Source organism: Bufo bufo, chromosome 2 (assembly GCF_905171765.1).
Source record: "Bufo bufo chromosome 2, aBufBuf1.1, whole genome shotgun sequence".
NCBI classification, from domain to species: Eukaryota; Metazoa; Chordata; class Amphibia; order Anura; family Bufonidae; genus Bufo; species Bufo bufo.
The window spans coordinates 600,016,757-600,033,542 of record NC_053390.1 but is presented as its reverse complement, the minus strand read 5'-3'; the positions used below and the strand labels follow the sequence as shown (position 1 = coordinate 600,033,542).

At 44.1% G+C, this 16,786-nt stretch overlaps 1 protein-coding gene across 1 annotated transcript in view; it reads left to right on the top strand.

Moving 5' to 3' along the window:
* The first annotated feature begins 278 nt into the window (after window positions 1-278).
* Window positions 279-16,786, top strand: part of ELOVL6 (ELOVL fatty acid elongase 6) — a 147,868-nt gene continuing 131,360 nt past the window's right edge. Inside the window, exon 1 of the mRNA XM_040418372.1 lies at window positions 279-492. Within this exon, the coding sequence (XP_040274306.1) occupies window positions 404-492 (89 nt within the window). The 5' untranslated portion in view covers window positions 279-403. The remainder of the gene's footprint in view (window positions 493-16,786) is intronic.

Sequence of the window (16,786 nt, the reverse complement as noted above, 5' to 3'; positions counted from 1 at the left end):
AACTGACTTGAACCTTGGTCATATAAGAGGATAATAATAATAACTGCTTTGTGTATCATTAGTTCTCCTGATGAAATAAATGAGCCCTTGTTTGCTAGCTATAAGAGAGCAGGTGCTGGGGAGCACTGTGCTCAGAGATGTGTGCCTGTCAGGTGCTCCAGTGCAGGCTAGCAGGCGGCTTTAGGACCGCAGCGCGGCAGTGCTGTCAGGGTGGATGCAGAAGAAAGGAGGAGGAGAGCCTGTGACCCGGGAGGAGGATAGGGCGAGGAGAGAGCAATGCTAAATCAAGGGTACAGTTAGGCACACAGGCACCTAAGGCAGGGGATCGGGAGGAGGAGGTGTGTGTCTATAAGAGGCTCTCAGGAAAGCTCAGGCTCACTCCCCTCCCAGGTATCATCCAGCAATGAACATGTCAGTGTTGACTTTGCAGGAATATGAATTCGAGAAGCAGTTCAATGAGAATGCGGCTATCCAGTGGATGCAGGAGAACTGGTAGGTGCCCTCCTCGTCTCCTTGTGGTGGGCATTATGTGGGTGAGATGATGGTGCACCATCAGTGATGGGAGCAGGCCTTCCTGGGGGTGCAGGGGGCATGCTGAGGTGCCAGGGCCCTGCTGTGCATGCAATGAATGGGCGAGCGCTGAGGCTGTGAATGGATGCAGCCTGTGCCTGCTGGGTGCACAACAGGGCTTTATACTGGGGGAGAAGGCCTCAGCTGTAATAAGCTCATGGCCATTAACCCCTAACCTGCCTCCGCGCTTTGTAGTATGCTGGGGTTAACTGGTCTCCTCACTGGATGGAGGATTAGATTGTCAGCCTCATAGGGACAGTGCGGTGGCATCACTGGAATACTGGGGAAGGAGCGAGTGCAGCTCTGCATCACACTTCAATGATTGATTGGAGCTGGGATTGCTCCATTCGTGAAATGTAACCTCATGCTGGTTATTTTGTATTTCTCTCTTTTGTAACATTTTATCTGGTCTCATAAAAAATGGTTTTCTATCCACTTACTGTAGAAAAGAGCCCCCCTGGATTGTGAGCTCCTGCTCATTGTGGCGCCCTGTATAGTCATTGACCTACAGTCGCCCCTCTTGCTGGGCTCAGACATATGTAGCACGTGTTACTGTGCATCTAATGGAAGAATAAGATGCTCAGATTTGTACACCCATAGGCGGAACTATTGTAGTTTTCATCTGTGAGACTAAATTCAGTGATTGGTGAAGACACTTAAAGGGAACCTGTCACCATGAAAGTGCAGTATGCTATAGAGCAGGAGGAGCTGAGCAGATTGATACATCGTTTTGTGGGAAAAGATTTAGTAAAACTTGTATCTCATTCATTTATATTCCCGCCCATTCTGGGCTTTGAAGTCCAGGAGTCGGTCCTATCAGTGATTGACAGGCTTCCTTCTATGACTGTGTATACAGAGATAGCTGTCAATCACTGATAGCACTGCCTCATTGACTTCAAAGCCCAGAATGAGCAGGCCTTATGCACACGACCATATGTATTTTGCGGTCCGCAAAAACAGATCTGCAAAAAATACGGATGAAGTCCGTGTGCATTCCGTATTTTGCGGAACGGAACAGCTGGCCCTTAATAGAACAGTACTATCCTTGTCCATAATGCAGACAATAATAGGACATGTTCTATATTTTTGCGGAACGGACCTACGGAAACGGAATGCACACAAAGTAACTTCCGTTTTTTTTGCAGACCCATTGAAATGAATAATACCACATACGGTCAAACGTAACGGACACGGAAAGAAAATACGTTTGTGTGCATGAGCCACAGGTTTTACCTACTCTTTTCCCATAGAACTATATATCATTACAATCTGCTCAGCTCCTCCTGCTCTGTAACCTGCTGCCTGCAGCTCAGACACCATGTTCAACATGACAGATTGTAATAAGTGTCACCATGATGTAAATCTCTCTGCATGTATACCACTTTCCTCAGGGCATTCTTCCTGTTTGTGGACAAATTTATTCCCTGTCATTTAAAAAAAAGAACCTGCAGGGAACTTTTGGTAAGCGCATGGTAGGTGAGAACTTGCTTACCATTTAAGATGGGGTAAGTAGGTGCCCATAATAGGTAGCATGGGCAGGCCCTTAGATTAGAGAATTCGATTTCTATGTAAAGTACCAGTTCATTGGGGGTTACTTACTAAGGGTCCGTATAACTTTTTGTCGTAAAAAATTTGCAAGACCCTGTTTTGCGACCTGTTCAATGTCCATGCGGCGGGTGTTTGTACACCTTTCTCATCAATGGGGAGTGGTAGGGGCCAGGTCAGGCCACTCTACCTCTTAGGGTATGGCCACACAGTCAAGTTTCCTGATGCAGTTTTGGAAGCCAAAACCAGAATTTTATTTAAAAAAAGAGAAGTCATATCTGCCCTTTAGGGCTCTTTCACACGAGCGTGTCTCTTGCGGGGATCGCTCCATGTGAGAGAGGGATTGTGCGTTCTGGACTTAGGAAGCGCAGGTTATTATCATGATTTATAATGCTGTGTGCCTCTGCGTCACCCTTCTGTAACAGAATTATACTGATAGCTTTATGTCAGTATGATTCCTTTACAGAGAGGTCAGGCAGAGGCACACAGCATTATCAATCATGGTAATGCCGTGCTCTTTCTAAGTCCAGAAAGCACGAACTCTCTCTCACATGGAGCATGATTCCCACAAGGGACATACTAGTGTGAAAGAGCCCTTATACTTTCTCTACTCTTAAGATCTACTCCTGATTTTTTACTTCCAAAACTCCCTCAGGAATTACTCTGACCGTACCCTAAGACTGGTGTCTGAAAGACCAATCTTAGTAAATGATCCCCAATATATTACAATGACGTGTGTAAAGAGGGTGATATAACAGTCAGCTATACCTAAGGCAATACTGGGCAGTGGCACTGATCAGTAGTCCTTACCATCTTGCCAGGTATGGGTGTCTTATAGGGGTATTCCTGCAATCCATATCTACAGGACAGGTGATAAATGTCTGATTGCTTGGACCACCACGATCACTAGAATGGGGGTGCTAAGCCTCTCATTCCTCTTCATAGTGGCTGGGGGGCTCCCAGCAATCAGGCATTCATTACCTGAATAGGTGATAAGGGTGGATTGTGTGAATACCCCTTTAATGGCTCTTGCTCACGGCAAAGCCATTGGTGTGCACCTTCTATGGCAGCACAGAGGGTCCCTTTTTGATATTTTAAATTAGTATTTGCCAAAACCAAAAGTGGAATCTACAGACTGAAAAAGGACCTCTTTGGATTTCTTCTGTGTTTTGGACCTAGTACTGGTTTTGGCTTACAGATAGTAATGCAAAATACTGGCATGTGAAAGAGACCAGTCGGTGATAAACGCATCTCAGTGTGCTTCCAATATGGCTTCCTGATCATTGTGGGTCTAGCTCTTCTGAGGGCTCATTCACTATGGTTCTGTATGAGGGGTCCATAGCTACTCCATGTGATGCCACATGGTGCATAAACGAGGCACTGTCTTCTCCACTAAAAGCATTAGGGGTCATTTACTAAGGTTTACAGGAGGCTGCCTCTTCGTAAATTTGTCACAATTTTGATGTCCCTGTGGCAGAAACTGAAACGTATAGGAGCTAGGAGCGTAGATTTGGCACTAGTTTTCTAGTGTAAATTATAGTAAATGCATCAGGCATCAGTGGCCCCACACTGTCTACCTAGCTCCTACTGCTTTTAAAGAAAGTAGTGAGAGAGGCGTAAAACCCCAAAAAGTTGCAAATTTCTTTTTGCAAAATACCATTTACACAAACGTTTGCGACTTCTTCAAGTCAAAAACCTGGCGTACACGTAAATTATCCCAGAGAATACCTTCACAGGGTGAAATCCACTAGTTTTCCATGTAGATTTTACTGAGGATTTTTCACTTTACGACCTGCATAATGTACTCTTAGGGCCATAGCATGTTTCTAGGGGCGCCAAGAGGGAGAGGAAGCGTGGTAAAGGTTATAGGGGTCGTTTATGCTGGTCTTTGTTTCCTCCCTTTGCCGTCAGCGGAAGCGCCTGATTTATGACAAGGCTTTTACACCTGTTCAGAACCTGCAACTCTATACAATGGCATAAAACAATGTGCCTGCGTTTTTGTCTTGTATGGAGGATGAATGTCTCCTAAATGTGAAGTGTACCTGAGAAGCATGTTTTACCTAGTACATTAACGGCATTGCTTCTTTGGAGGCCAAGTGGTTTAGTCCACCACAAGGCTAAAACAACATTTTCTAAAGTACTGTATATAGTAGGTTACCATGAAAACCAAAATTGTGGTCAAACCAACTATTGCAGGGTAGATATTAAAACCACTGGGAAATATACTGATTTCGGGACATACGTACAGGGCTAAAGAACCACACTGGATACAGCTATCTTGCTCTAGCTACCAGATTGTTTTTATATTTTAAGACATTGTGGGGGCTTTCAGAGAATTTTGGTAATTTCAGAAACCTCTTTCAAATGAGGTTCTTCAGCAGCTGCGTTGTGCATTATTGTGCACTGTATGCTGCAGAACATAACATGGCCACTGCTATTACTTATGAAGGTGTTTCATATCAGTCAGTTAACAGAAGGTATACAGGAAGCTCCCATTAAATTTTTGCTGCAACTACAAATACAAGTCTCTTTTTTTTGCCCATTTTTCCAGTCAAAACTGCTCCAACTCTTTCAAATTAGATCGGCTATGCTGGTGTACAGCAGTCTTCAAGTCTTCATGGCTCAGACTATCATTTGGATTGAGATCTGGGCTTTGACTAGGCCATTCAAAGACATTTCACTCTTAACCCTTAGCTCTGTCCTTGTCTGAAATCTCTGGCAGACTGAAACCGGTTTTCTTTAAGAATTACCTTGTATTGACTGCCATCCACTTTTCCTTTTCATCCCGACCAGTTTTCCAGTACCTGACTATGAGTAACATCCTTAGAACATGATGTTGCCACCACCATGCTGCACTGTGGGAATGGTGTTCTTTGGGTCATTGGAAGTGTTGAGTGTGCGCCACACATAGCATTTCGCATGATGGCCAAAAATTTCAGTTTTAGTGTCATCTGACCAGAGAACTATCTTTCAAGTGTTTGGGAAGTCTGACACAAGTTGTTTGGCAAAGACAAAGGTGGCTTCTTATGTTTTTCTTTAAAAACAGACATCCAACACGCAAAACCCCCGCTGATTAGCTGTCCTGCAGATAGGCCTTCATTTACCAGGCTTGACAACCCTTTTGAGAAATAGTTTTTTTTTAGCCACTCGAGGTGGATTATGTGTAGGTTTCCAGGCGGAAAAACCACAGTACCAGCAAAGTGAATTAGATTTGACAGATCTCATGTACACTTTGCTTTTTTCCTCTGTGTGGAAATTGACCTGATGTGCTTGCAAAGGGTGAGATCTGCAGCAAACTGGCATCAAATCCGCAACAAAAACCGCAAATGACACATGAAAATCTGCTCAGAATGTGTTTGTAAATACACACTAGTGTGCAGTTACCCTGAAGCCCAATTTACAGCATATAATAGTCCTACGGACAGATACTTCCATCTCCGCTGTGGATCTTTAGAGCTCCTTCAGTGTTATTGTCAGTGTCTCTGATTCTTTGACTAATTTCCCCCTTGCCTGGTCCGGGAGCCTTCTTTTGCCAGGTTTGTAGTTGTGCCATATTCTTTTCATATTCTTCTAATGGTGCCCCCATGGGATTTTAAAAGTTTGCGATATTTTTTATAACCCATCCCTGATCTGTACTTCTCCACAACTTTGCCTCTGACCTGTTTTGAGAACTCCTTGGTCTTCATGTTTGTTTAGTAGTATTGCAGACTTAAAGGGGTTCTCTGGGAATTAAGAAAATGAAAATACTTTAATATTACTTCATTATAAATATATTCCCAAATACCTTACATTAGTTATAATGGCTCATTTTGTCTAGGGAGCAATCATTTGGAAAAACAAAATGGCCGCTGTCCTATTAGTACCCAAAAAACCTGTCCTAATCACACAACAGGACAAGTTACTTCAGAGCACTGAGGTAAAGAGCTGCGTCATCCTCCTCTCTACTTGTCAGGGATTATGATCCCGAATACAGATGATAAAATCTTTAGCTGAATCTCTGTAGGAATGGAGTTCATGAGCAGATGTAGCTAATAAGCAGCAGCACTGCACTTGTGTGCTGTCTCCATTACCGCAATCTGTCCTCTTTGTACTTCATGTCTCCTGATAAACTCCATTCCCACAAAGATTCAGCTAAGTATCATATTAAACTGTAGTCAGGATCATAATCCCTGACAGGCAGAGCAGAGAGGAGGATGAGGCAGCTCTTTCTTTCAGTGTTGTGAAGTAACTTGTCCTGCTGTGTGATTAGGACAGGTTTAGTGTATACTAACAGGACAGCGGCCATTTTGTTTCTCCTAATCATTGCTCCCTATACAAAACGAACCATTATAACTAATGAAAGGTATTTGGGAATATATTTATAATAAAGTAATATTTGCGTATTTTCATTTTCTTAATTCTCGGAGCACCCCTTTAAGCCTCATTCACATGTCAGTGTTCGGTCAGTGATTTCCATCAGTGATTGTGAGCCAAAACCAGGATTGGAGCCTCCACAGACATGAGGTATAAGGGAAAGTTCTGCACCTGGTTTTGGGTCTAAATCACTGATGAAACTCACTGACCAAAACACTGACGTGTGAATGAGGCATTAGGCGCCTTTCAGACCAGGTGTATTTATACTCATAAAGGGACACTTTGATTGCACACAGGGAACCTTATTCAACACGACCGTTGCCTGTTTTGTGGTCCGCAAATTGCGGATCCGCAAAGCGCGGATACGGCCGTGTGTGTTCCGTATTTTGTGGAATGGAACTTCCGGCCCATAATAGAACAGTCCTCTCCTTGTACATAATGTGGACAAGAATAGGACATGTCCTATATTTTTGCGGATGCCTTGGAATGGACATATGGATGCGGACAGCACACGGTGTGTTGCCTGCATTTTTTGCGGCCCCATCGAAGTGAATAGATCCGCATACGACCTACACAAAATGCGAACCAGATGTGGACAAAAAATAAGTTTGTGTGCTCGAGCCGTTAATTGGATGGACCAACACCAGACCTCATTTAGGGTTTTCATAGCAAATGGGGTAAATATATATATATATATATATATATATATATATATATATATTATATATGCACTCTCAATTTTCCAGTATTTTCAGAAAATCCATTTCAATTCCAGGTTGTAGTAAAAAAAAAAATTTAAAAACACCAAGAGGGGTGAATACTTTAACAGGGCACTGTACATCTGCCCCATGATGTTTTCCTTTCACATTTTTTATCACCAAAATGACAATAAAACCTCAAGTATATGGTGTATGGATCTGTAATATGGACCCATAGACATATATGGGCCCATACTGTAGCTCCACATGCCCCTCAGGGCAGACTGGCCGTAGATACTATGAGGACCGATGTCCAGGAGGCCACCTGAGCTCTCCTTTCGGCTGCGAGTGATCTGAGGGCTGTATTAGATTAAATGATCTAGCAGGCGATTGTCGGATGGGAAGCATTCCTTCCTGGCAATCGCCTGCTCGCTAGCGAAGGAGACCGCTGCTATTACATGCAGCGATCTCCTCCACAGTATGAGGAGGAGCGATCGTTATCCTATCGCTCATCCCCATACTGACTAGTTGTTTACCAACAGCAGATTGTGATTAGACAGCACAATCTGCCGCCGGCAAACGATGATTTATTTTTAATCATCTTTAAAAATCTGGATTGCCCTATGTGCGAGCTTGTTCATTGGGTAATCGGCAGCAGTATTACACTGACAGATTATCGCTAATAAGCATTCCTCATTAATTGGCCAGTCGAATACAGGCTTAAGGCTCCATTTACACGTCCGCAAATGGGTCCGCATTCGTTCCGCAATTTTGCGGAACGGGTGCGGACACATTCATATTCTATGGTGACGGAATGGATGCGGACAGCACACAGTGTGCTGTCAGCATCCGCATTTGCGGAGCGTGGCCCCGATCTTCAGGTCCGCAGCTCCGCAAAAGATAGAACATGTCCTATTCTTGTCCGCAGCTTGCGGACAAGAATAGGCATTTCTATAGGGGTGCCGGGCGGGTGTGTTGCGGATCCGCAATTTGCGGGTCCGCAACACACCACGGACGTGTGAATGGAGCCTTAGGCTCCATTCACACGTCCGCAAAATGGGTCCGCATCCTTTCCGCAATTTTGCGGAATGGGTGCGGACCCATTCATTCTCTATGGGGACGGAATGGATGCGGACAGCACACAGTGTGCTGTCTGCAGCCGCAATTGCGGAGCGCGGCCCCGATTTTGGGTCCACAGCTCCGCAAAAAGATAGAGCATGTTCTATTCTTGTCCGCAGCTTGCGGACAAGAATAGGCATTTCTATGGGGGTGACGGGCTGGTGTGTTGCGGACCCGCAATTTGCGGGTCCGCAACACACCACGGACGTGTGAATGTAGCCTTACTCTGTTTAACCCTGGGGTCATTAGGTTCTTACATACCTACCTGGCAGCCATGGGTGCCCTCCTGGATTCAATTGTGTCCCCATCCTCAGGATGACGATACAATTAAATACTGCACCCTCATAGGCCACAGGCCACTATATGAGGCAGTGTACAGTACAAATGGAGCAGGGACAGAGTCTCAGGCCGGAGGCAGGAAGAAGCCTTAGGCTTCCACCTTGGAATGGGACTCGAGTATTTTATGTTTTTTTTTTCTTTCCTTGACCACTTAGGGGGCATACTACTGGGGGCACTAAAGGGGTCATTACTAGGGGCTGTCAAAGTGCTAAAAGTAGGGCTGGCTTGGTGCTGTGGCCCACATTTCAACTCCTAAGCTCCTTATTTTAGAGACAACTGGAGTGGAAAGAGGACAGAACATGGCAACCACTGAAGGACAGGTTCTGGGGAGATTTTATGTGCTGCAATCTGTTATCTGGTTCTGCTGGGAAGGTATTGCTGACCCCACCTACTTGTGTTGGTCCCATTCCTTCTGTCAATCTGGCCCCACCTACAACATGGGGGCCACATAAAGTTTCCAGTCTGCCCCCGTCCTTATTTCGTATACAAGCACACAAAATCACGGTATGTTCTATCAGGTACCATGTTACGGAGGCATTACTTCTAGACAGGAATACAGAGCTGGAGCCACCATACTGGAGTATACGGAGGGCCAAATGCTTCATGATACAGAAACATCAGACCGCCTAGTGCTGTCTTCCTTTCTTTCTATGTACGTGAGACCTAAAGTTTATAATTTTAACATCACAATTAATGTTTTTTTTTTTTATTGTATTCACTACATGGAATATGAAATGCACAGCTAGTTATTTCCTAAAAATAGAAACTCAAACTATTTTGTTAAGATTTTTTTTTCAAAATATTACCTTTTTGTTGACTACTTTAAATAATTAATAAGTTTGTAGCCTTTTACTGCTGTACTCACCTGGGTATAGAATTCATGTGGGCATTGATTATGCTCCTTAGTAAGCTGTCTTTACTAATTAAAAAGAAATCTTATCCTGACTCCATGCTCTAGTGGATGGTGTGATCAGTGCAAAACTAATTGGGCTTCTACAAACATGTCAGAAATTAGGCATGTAGAATATCATTTTGTACGAGTCTATCTTCACAATACTGGAATAAGTGTTAGCTTGGTACAACAGGAGGAACACCTATAGAACAGAATTTTGCATTATGCCATTTGACATTCCAAGATTAGTGTGAAATGGTTCTTCGGGAAGGTTTTACAAGCAGCAGTGATGTAACTAGAGTGTGGGCCCCAGTGCAAACTTTGGATTGCCCCCTCCCCCCCATTTATACAAAGGCGGCAATTTTTTTTTACACTAAGCCCAATGCATGGCTACACTCACCCAGTCCTAACTAATAAAATCTGGTCCTACCTCATCCAGGGTGTTGCTGGCGTTGGTGTAATGTTCACTGGATGCAGAACAAGGTCCCTGTGGTGATAGAGAAAAAAAGAATAATCACATAAGAAAGGGACGGTGACTGCCCCTGTGAAATCACCAGCAGGGGGCGCTGTGCTGGCCTGTAAGTCTGAGCCATGCCAATGTATAGCAGGGTAATCTAGGACATTTCCCCCTAAGTGCTACCACACAGTACTAATGCCCACATTTTGGCCCTTCACAGTAATTAAGCCCACCTTGTGGCCCCTTCACAAAAGTTATGTCCTCCTTGTGGTCCCTCACAGCAGATATAGCCACCTTTGTTCCTGTCACAGTAGTTATGCCCACTTTTGTGCCCCCTTACAGTAGTTATGCCAAGATATGTGTCCCCTTACAGTAGTTATACAAGATATATTCCCCCCTCACAGTAGGTATGCCCAGATATGTGCCCCCTCACAGTAGGTATGCCCAGATATGTGCCCCCTCACAGTAGGTATGCCCAGATATGTGCCCCCTCACAGTAGGTATGCCCAGATATGTGCCCCCTCACAGTAGGTATGCCCAGATATGTGCCCCCTCACAGTAGTTATGGCTAGATATCTGCCCCCTCACAGTAGTTATGCCAGATATGTGCCCCTCTCACACTAGTAATGCCCAGATGTGTCCGCTCACACTAGTAATGCCCAGATGTGTCCGCTCACACTAGTAATGCCCAGATGTGTCCGCTCACACTAATAATGTCCAGATCTGTGCCCCCTCACAGTGGTTATGGCCAGATATGTGCCCCCCTCACAGTAGTTATGCCTTCATATGTGCCCCCCTCACAGTAGTTATGCCTTCATATGTGCCCCCTCACAGTAGTTATGCCCACATATGTGCCCCCTCACAGTAGTTATGGCAGATTAGGTGCCCCCTCACACTAGTTATTCCAGATTAGGTGCCCCCTCAGTAAAGATGCTCACTCTAGTTGTGGCACCCTTTTGCATCCAGTCTGCAGCTTTATGAAAAAAAAACAAAAAAACACATACTTACCCTCTTCCCTGATGACGCACTCCCACACTCACATTGGGCAGCTGGCTGTGCTGGAGGCCGATTCCCGGGCTTTTAGCGCTCCTCCCACATGCAGCAGTGCGATCTGCTGCCTACAGGGCGAGTGCCGGAGCTCAGAAGAAAAGTGAAGCAGGGAGCAGAGAGGGCTCCATGCTTCACTCTGGAGACAACAGAGTACGCGCGCCCCCCCACTTCCCTTGCCTCTGCACCCGGGCGCATATTATACATGTTTGAAGAGTGCTCTGACGGGGCCCGGCATTGTCACTGTACTTCATGCCGGGCCCCCTCACCCCGCAGGGCCCGGTCGCACCCTCTGCGACCGCGATAGTTACACCCCTGCACAGCAGACACCTGCTAGCATTGTTAATGATTGGAGAAAACTCCAGGAGTGGGTTGCCTTTGATGCCACGAGATTGTGAGAGCCGTTCAGTTGCAGCCAGAAGCCTTGTGAAGGACACCAAGCATGCCATAGTAAACTTCCTAACATAGCAGTTTTCCCATAGACTGCAGTGGTAAACCATTACAGTCTATGGTACAAGTGATCTGATGATCACCTGTTCAAGTCCCCTAGGGGGATTAAAAGTAAAGTTAAAAAAAAAAATCCCTGAAAGAGATTGAATAAAAAGTAATCAAAAAATTGTATTAATAAAAACTACACATTGCTTGGGGAAAAAAGCCCTTCCCGTATCTTATGGTGTCAGAATATGACGATGCAACAATTATTTCAATTTTATGTAGAAAAGGCCATCAATATCAAAATCTTGGGCAACCCCTTTAGGCTGTATGCCATTCCCTTATGGGTTTTGCAAGGATATGTTTAATGTTTCTAAATTCGTATTCTGATTTGCAATGAAGATACTCCAATTGTCTGGAGTTTTCAAGAATGTTAAATGGTTTGACCAGCAGGGCCACTGCAGTTCTGATACTTACCGGGTGATCGCTGGTCCCCACTTCCTGGTCGCAGTGGTGACCTATAATTTATAAATACTAAGGGCAGGTGTTCTTCACTGAAATAACAGCAATCCACACTGGTGGCACTGCCACAGAACCAAGCCAGACCCAGATGATGTACACGGCTCCCTTGGAATATTCACACTGTGCAGCATATATATGGAATATAACATGAATAGGGATGAGCGAACTTGTGTTTCAAGTTCAGGCGTACAAGGTTCGGGTTATCTAAGAATACTGTTATGGATTCTGGTAGCGGAATCCATAACGGATTTCTTAGATAACCCGAACCCAAACCTTGTACGCCGAACTTGAAACACAAGTTTGCTCATCCTTAAGGCTAGGGCTACACAACAACATGTGTGCGTGACACATAGGGCACAACTACACTGCAACATGTGTCGCACGACATTGATGTCGCACCAATGTTGCACGACAATTTTTATAATGCTAAACAGACAAAACGATTCTATAAACAGATACACATAGGTCCCATTATTTAAACAACACTAAACTAAATGAAAAAAGACCCTAAAATGTTGATATTTATTATGATCCTCTAAAAAGACCGATTCAATCAGGTCATATACAAAAAGGTACATATCCCAGTCAGTGACGAAAAACATAAACACAGTCACACCATAGAGATTAATGCATAGTCAGGGGAGTATTCAAAAGGTGGGGGTATCTTTCCCTGGACACACCCTATTACTCTACCCTAAAGCACGGAGGAATCTCTTAGCGGTGAAGATCCTCCGTCCTCGTACCTACCCTAAATACCCTAGACAAACCCTAATGAAGGGATTTCCCTCTATCCTAACGCGTTTCCCCCTAAAGGGTTCCTCAGGGGGTAAGTATGGGAAACAGTGCCACTATGGGCAAAAGAACAATACATAAAGGGTATATAACACAGATATAACAATAGATAATATGGTATGGTAAAATGGCCCACTACACAGATTAATGCTCTGGGATAAACGAAGTACACATTGCAAATGTCCAAGGAGGATAGATGCCCCAATAGACGTGTACCGGCCCCCCGTCCTGCATAAGGCTGAATCGATTGTGCAGGATGATGCACTCACCCGACTATGCATTAATTACCTCCCTCTATGGTGTAACCGTGTTTATGTCTTTCGTCACTGACTGGGATATGTATCTTACTGTATATGACCTGATTGAAGGGTCTCTTTTTTCTTTCATAATAAATATCGACATTTTAGGGTCTTTTTTTTAAATTTGGTTTAGTGTTTTTATAATGATAGTCTATGGTGTTGCACTGCGACATGCGACGCGACAGTCGCAGAAAAATCCATTTTGGATGTTTTTTTTGCGACTGTCGTATCGCAGTCGCAGCGCGACACCATAGACTATCATTAGAAAAATTGTCGCACGACTTTGGTGCGACAAAAGTCGTTGTGTAGCCCTAGCCTAAACATGAATGATAAAACCGCCCTTGGGTCTGTAGCTGGGCTTCCAGTGTGGATTGCTGTGATTTCAGTGAAGAACACCTGCACTAAGTAGTGTCTGACTGAATGGAATAAATATGAGTAATATAGGACTGCAAAGGAGACCTTCTCTACTGTGTAGGTCTTTGGGTAGTGGTGAGTCACTGAGGCCTCTGCCCTGTTTTTTAGGTGGAACATTTGCGTTGGTGGATCGTGCATCTTTTCACAGTGGTGACATGACTTAGCCAATGATTGGCTGGGGAGTCAACTCTTGCCATTTCTTGTGTGTTGAGTCTGTATAGGGACTTTCAGTGTTTCTTTGTGGCCTTCAGTAGCAGGGCTGGGGAGTCGGTAAGACAAAGTTCTGACTCTGTCTCCTTCATAAATGGATGATAATTTAGTAATAACAAATTTATTGTAGTAAAATGGTAACCTCAAGCTTTTTCTTGCTATTATGTAAGAAAGAAGAAAATTTACTCACGCCTAGCCCTGAAGTCTTTGGAAGTCTCTTGATTGCTCATTTGCTTCACTGTTCAGCACAGGCGCATTACAGAATCCATCATCCAGCAAGCTTCTGTACGGTACTGTGCCGGGCAGTGAAGTGAACGAGCAGTAATAAGACTTCGGAAGACTTTAGGGCTAGGCATGAGTATGTCTTCACTGCCTGGTCCTGTCAGTCAGAGTGGTGGGGACAGTGTAGGTTGCAGTGTTCCCGAGATATGAGTATTTTTATCTTTATGCAAATCAGGCAGCTGGAGCACCAAGGGGCAGGCTGTAGCGCTTGGAGCACTTCTACAGCTATGCCCCTAGTGCTCATTATACTGCACTTCTCCTTGAGTCTTTAGATGAGGAACTTAGGCTACTTTTACACCAGTGTTTCTATTTTTCGGTATTGAGATCCGTCATAGGATCTCAATACCGAAAAAAAAACGCTTCTGCTTTGTCCCCATTCATTGTCAATGGGGACAAAACATAACTGAACAGAACGGAATGCTCCAAAATGCATTCCGTTCCGTTTGGTTGCGTTCCCATACCGGAAAGCAAACCACGGCATGCTGCGGTTTTCTTTCCGTCATGGGATGTGGAGCAAGACCCACAATGCAAGTCAATGGGGTTGGATCCGTTTAACTCTGACACAATCTGACACAATAGAAAACGGATCCGTCCCCCATTGACTTTGTGGAGTTCATGACGGGTCCGTCTTGGCTATGTTAAAGATAATACAACCAGATCCGTTCATAACGGATGCAGATGGTTGTATTATCAGTAACAGAAGCGTTTTTGCTGAACCCTGCCGGATCCAGTAAAAACACTAGTGGGAAAGTAGCCTTAGTACTGAGCATGTGCAGCATAGTTTCGGGCACTGAATTAAGGGCCTTGGAGCAGCATGAAGATACCTAGTATAAGGAACAGGAGAGAACACAGGGGAGGTGAAAAACTGATTTTCTATCACCACCAGAACACCCTGCTCATCACTGTGCTGCATAAATAAGGGGCTTAGACTGACAGAACATAAAATATTTTTATGATTAACATTTCTTAACTTTTCAAAATTTTATATGAATTTTTCTAAATGTATATAAATCACACAGTATTAATAGATTATTTTTTTTAAGCTGGAGTCGATACTGTTCTTGACTCCAGCTCCACAGCTCCCTTTAGTAGTGGCTAAAGCCTCATTCACACATGTGTCCGTGATGAAATCTGTGATAAGATGGTCAGTCATTCATCCGTGAACATTTCTGTGAAGAATCAGTGTTTGGTTAGTGTGTTCTCTGTGTTCCATGGACACTGAACGGCTGAAAATTAATCTCCTCTTAATGGTCCGTGAAACACTGATGAAACAAGGATGGACCCATAGGCTATAATGAGTGTGATGGATCTGTAAAATACAAAATAGGGCATGCATCCATGCTAAAACCACGGACCCTGCTAAAACACTGATGTGTGATTACACACAATAAGGTTACATTCACACGACTGTATGAATGAGCCCGCATCTGTTCCGCAATCATGCGGAACGCGTCCAGACCCATTCATTTCAATGGGGAGGCAAAAGAGGCGGACAGCACACAGTGTGCTGTCTGCATCTGTAGTTCCATTCCGCGGCCTCGAAAGATAGAGCATATCCTATTCTTGTCCGCAATTTTCTATGGAGCGGCGGCCATGTGTGGTCCGCAAAATTGCAGAACGCACGCGGGCCGGTATCCATGTTTTGTGGATCCGCAAAACACTACGGTCGTGTGAATGTAGCCTAAGGCCTCATGCACACGACCGTTGTGTGCATTTGTGTCCGTTGTTCCGTTTTTCATGATTTTCTGTGGACCCATTGACTTTCAATGGGTCCGTGGAAAACTCGGAAAATGCACCGTTTGTCATCCGCGTCCGTGATCCGTGTTTCCAGTCCGTCAAAAAAATAAGACCTGTCCTATTTTTTTGACGGACAACGGTTCGCGGACCCATTCAAGTCAATGGGTCCGTGAAAAAACACGGAGGCACACAAGATTGTGATCCGTGTCCGTTTTTTTCCTATCATTTTCAAGGCAAACTTGACTTAGATTTTTTTTTTCACTTTTTTCTTGTCTGGTGATCCTCAAAAAATCAAGGAAGGCACACGGGAAAAAAAGGACACGGATCACGCAACAACGGAACCTCATTTTGCGGACCGTGAAAAAATACTGTAGTGTGCATGAGGCCTAAAAGGAATGGGTACCTGTGTGGAGCACGCGGACAGCACAAGTCCGTGAATCACTGATGTGTGAATGAGGTCTAAGGTGATGATTCCTCCTTTCTGCGTAGAAGAACATTAAAGGGAATCTGTCACCAGTTTTGCGGTATCCTGTCTGAGGGCTGAAAAAAAACAGTTTATAGAAAGCTTAACCCCTTAAGGACTCAGCCCTATTTCACCTTAAGGACTTGGCCATTTTTTGCAAATCTGACCAGTGTCACTTTAAGTGCTGATAACTTTAAAACGCTTTGACTTATCCAGGCCGTTCTGAGATTGTTTTTTCGTCACATATTGTACTTCATGACACTGCTAAAATTGGGTCAAAAAAGTAAATTTTTTTGCATAAAAAAATACCATATTTACCAAAAATTTTGAAAAATTTGCAAAATTTCAAAGTTTCAGTTTCTCTACTTCTGTAATACATAGTAATACCCCCAAAAATTTTGATGACTTTACATTCCCCATATGTCTACTTCATGTTTGTAGCATTTTGGGATTGATATTTTATTTTTTGGGGATGTTATAAGGCTTAGAAGTTTAGAAGCAAATCTTGAAATTTTTCAGAAATTTACAAAAAACAAATTTTTAGGGACCACTACAGGTCTGAAGTCACTTTGCGAGGCATACATAATAGAAACCGCCCAAAAATGACCCCATTCT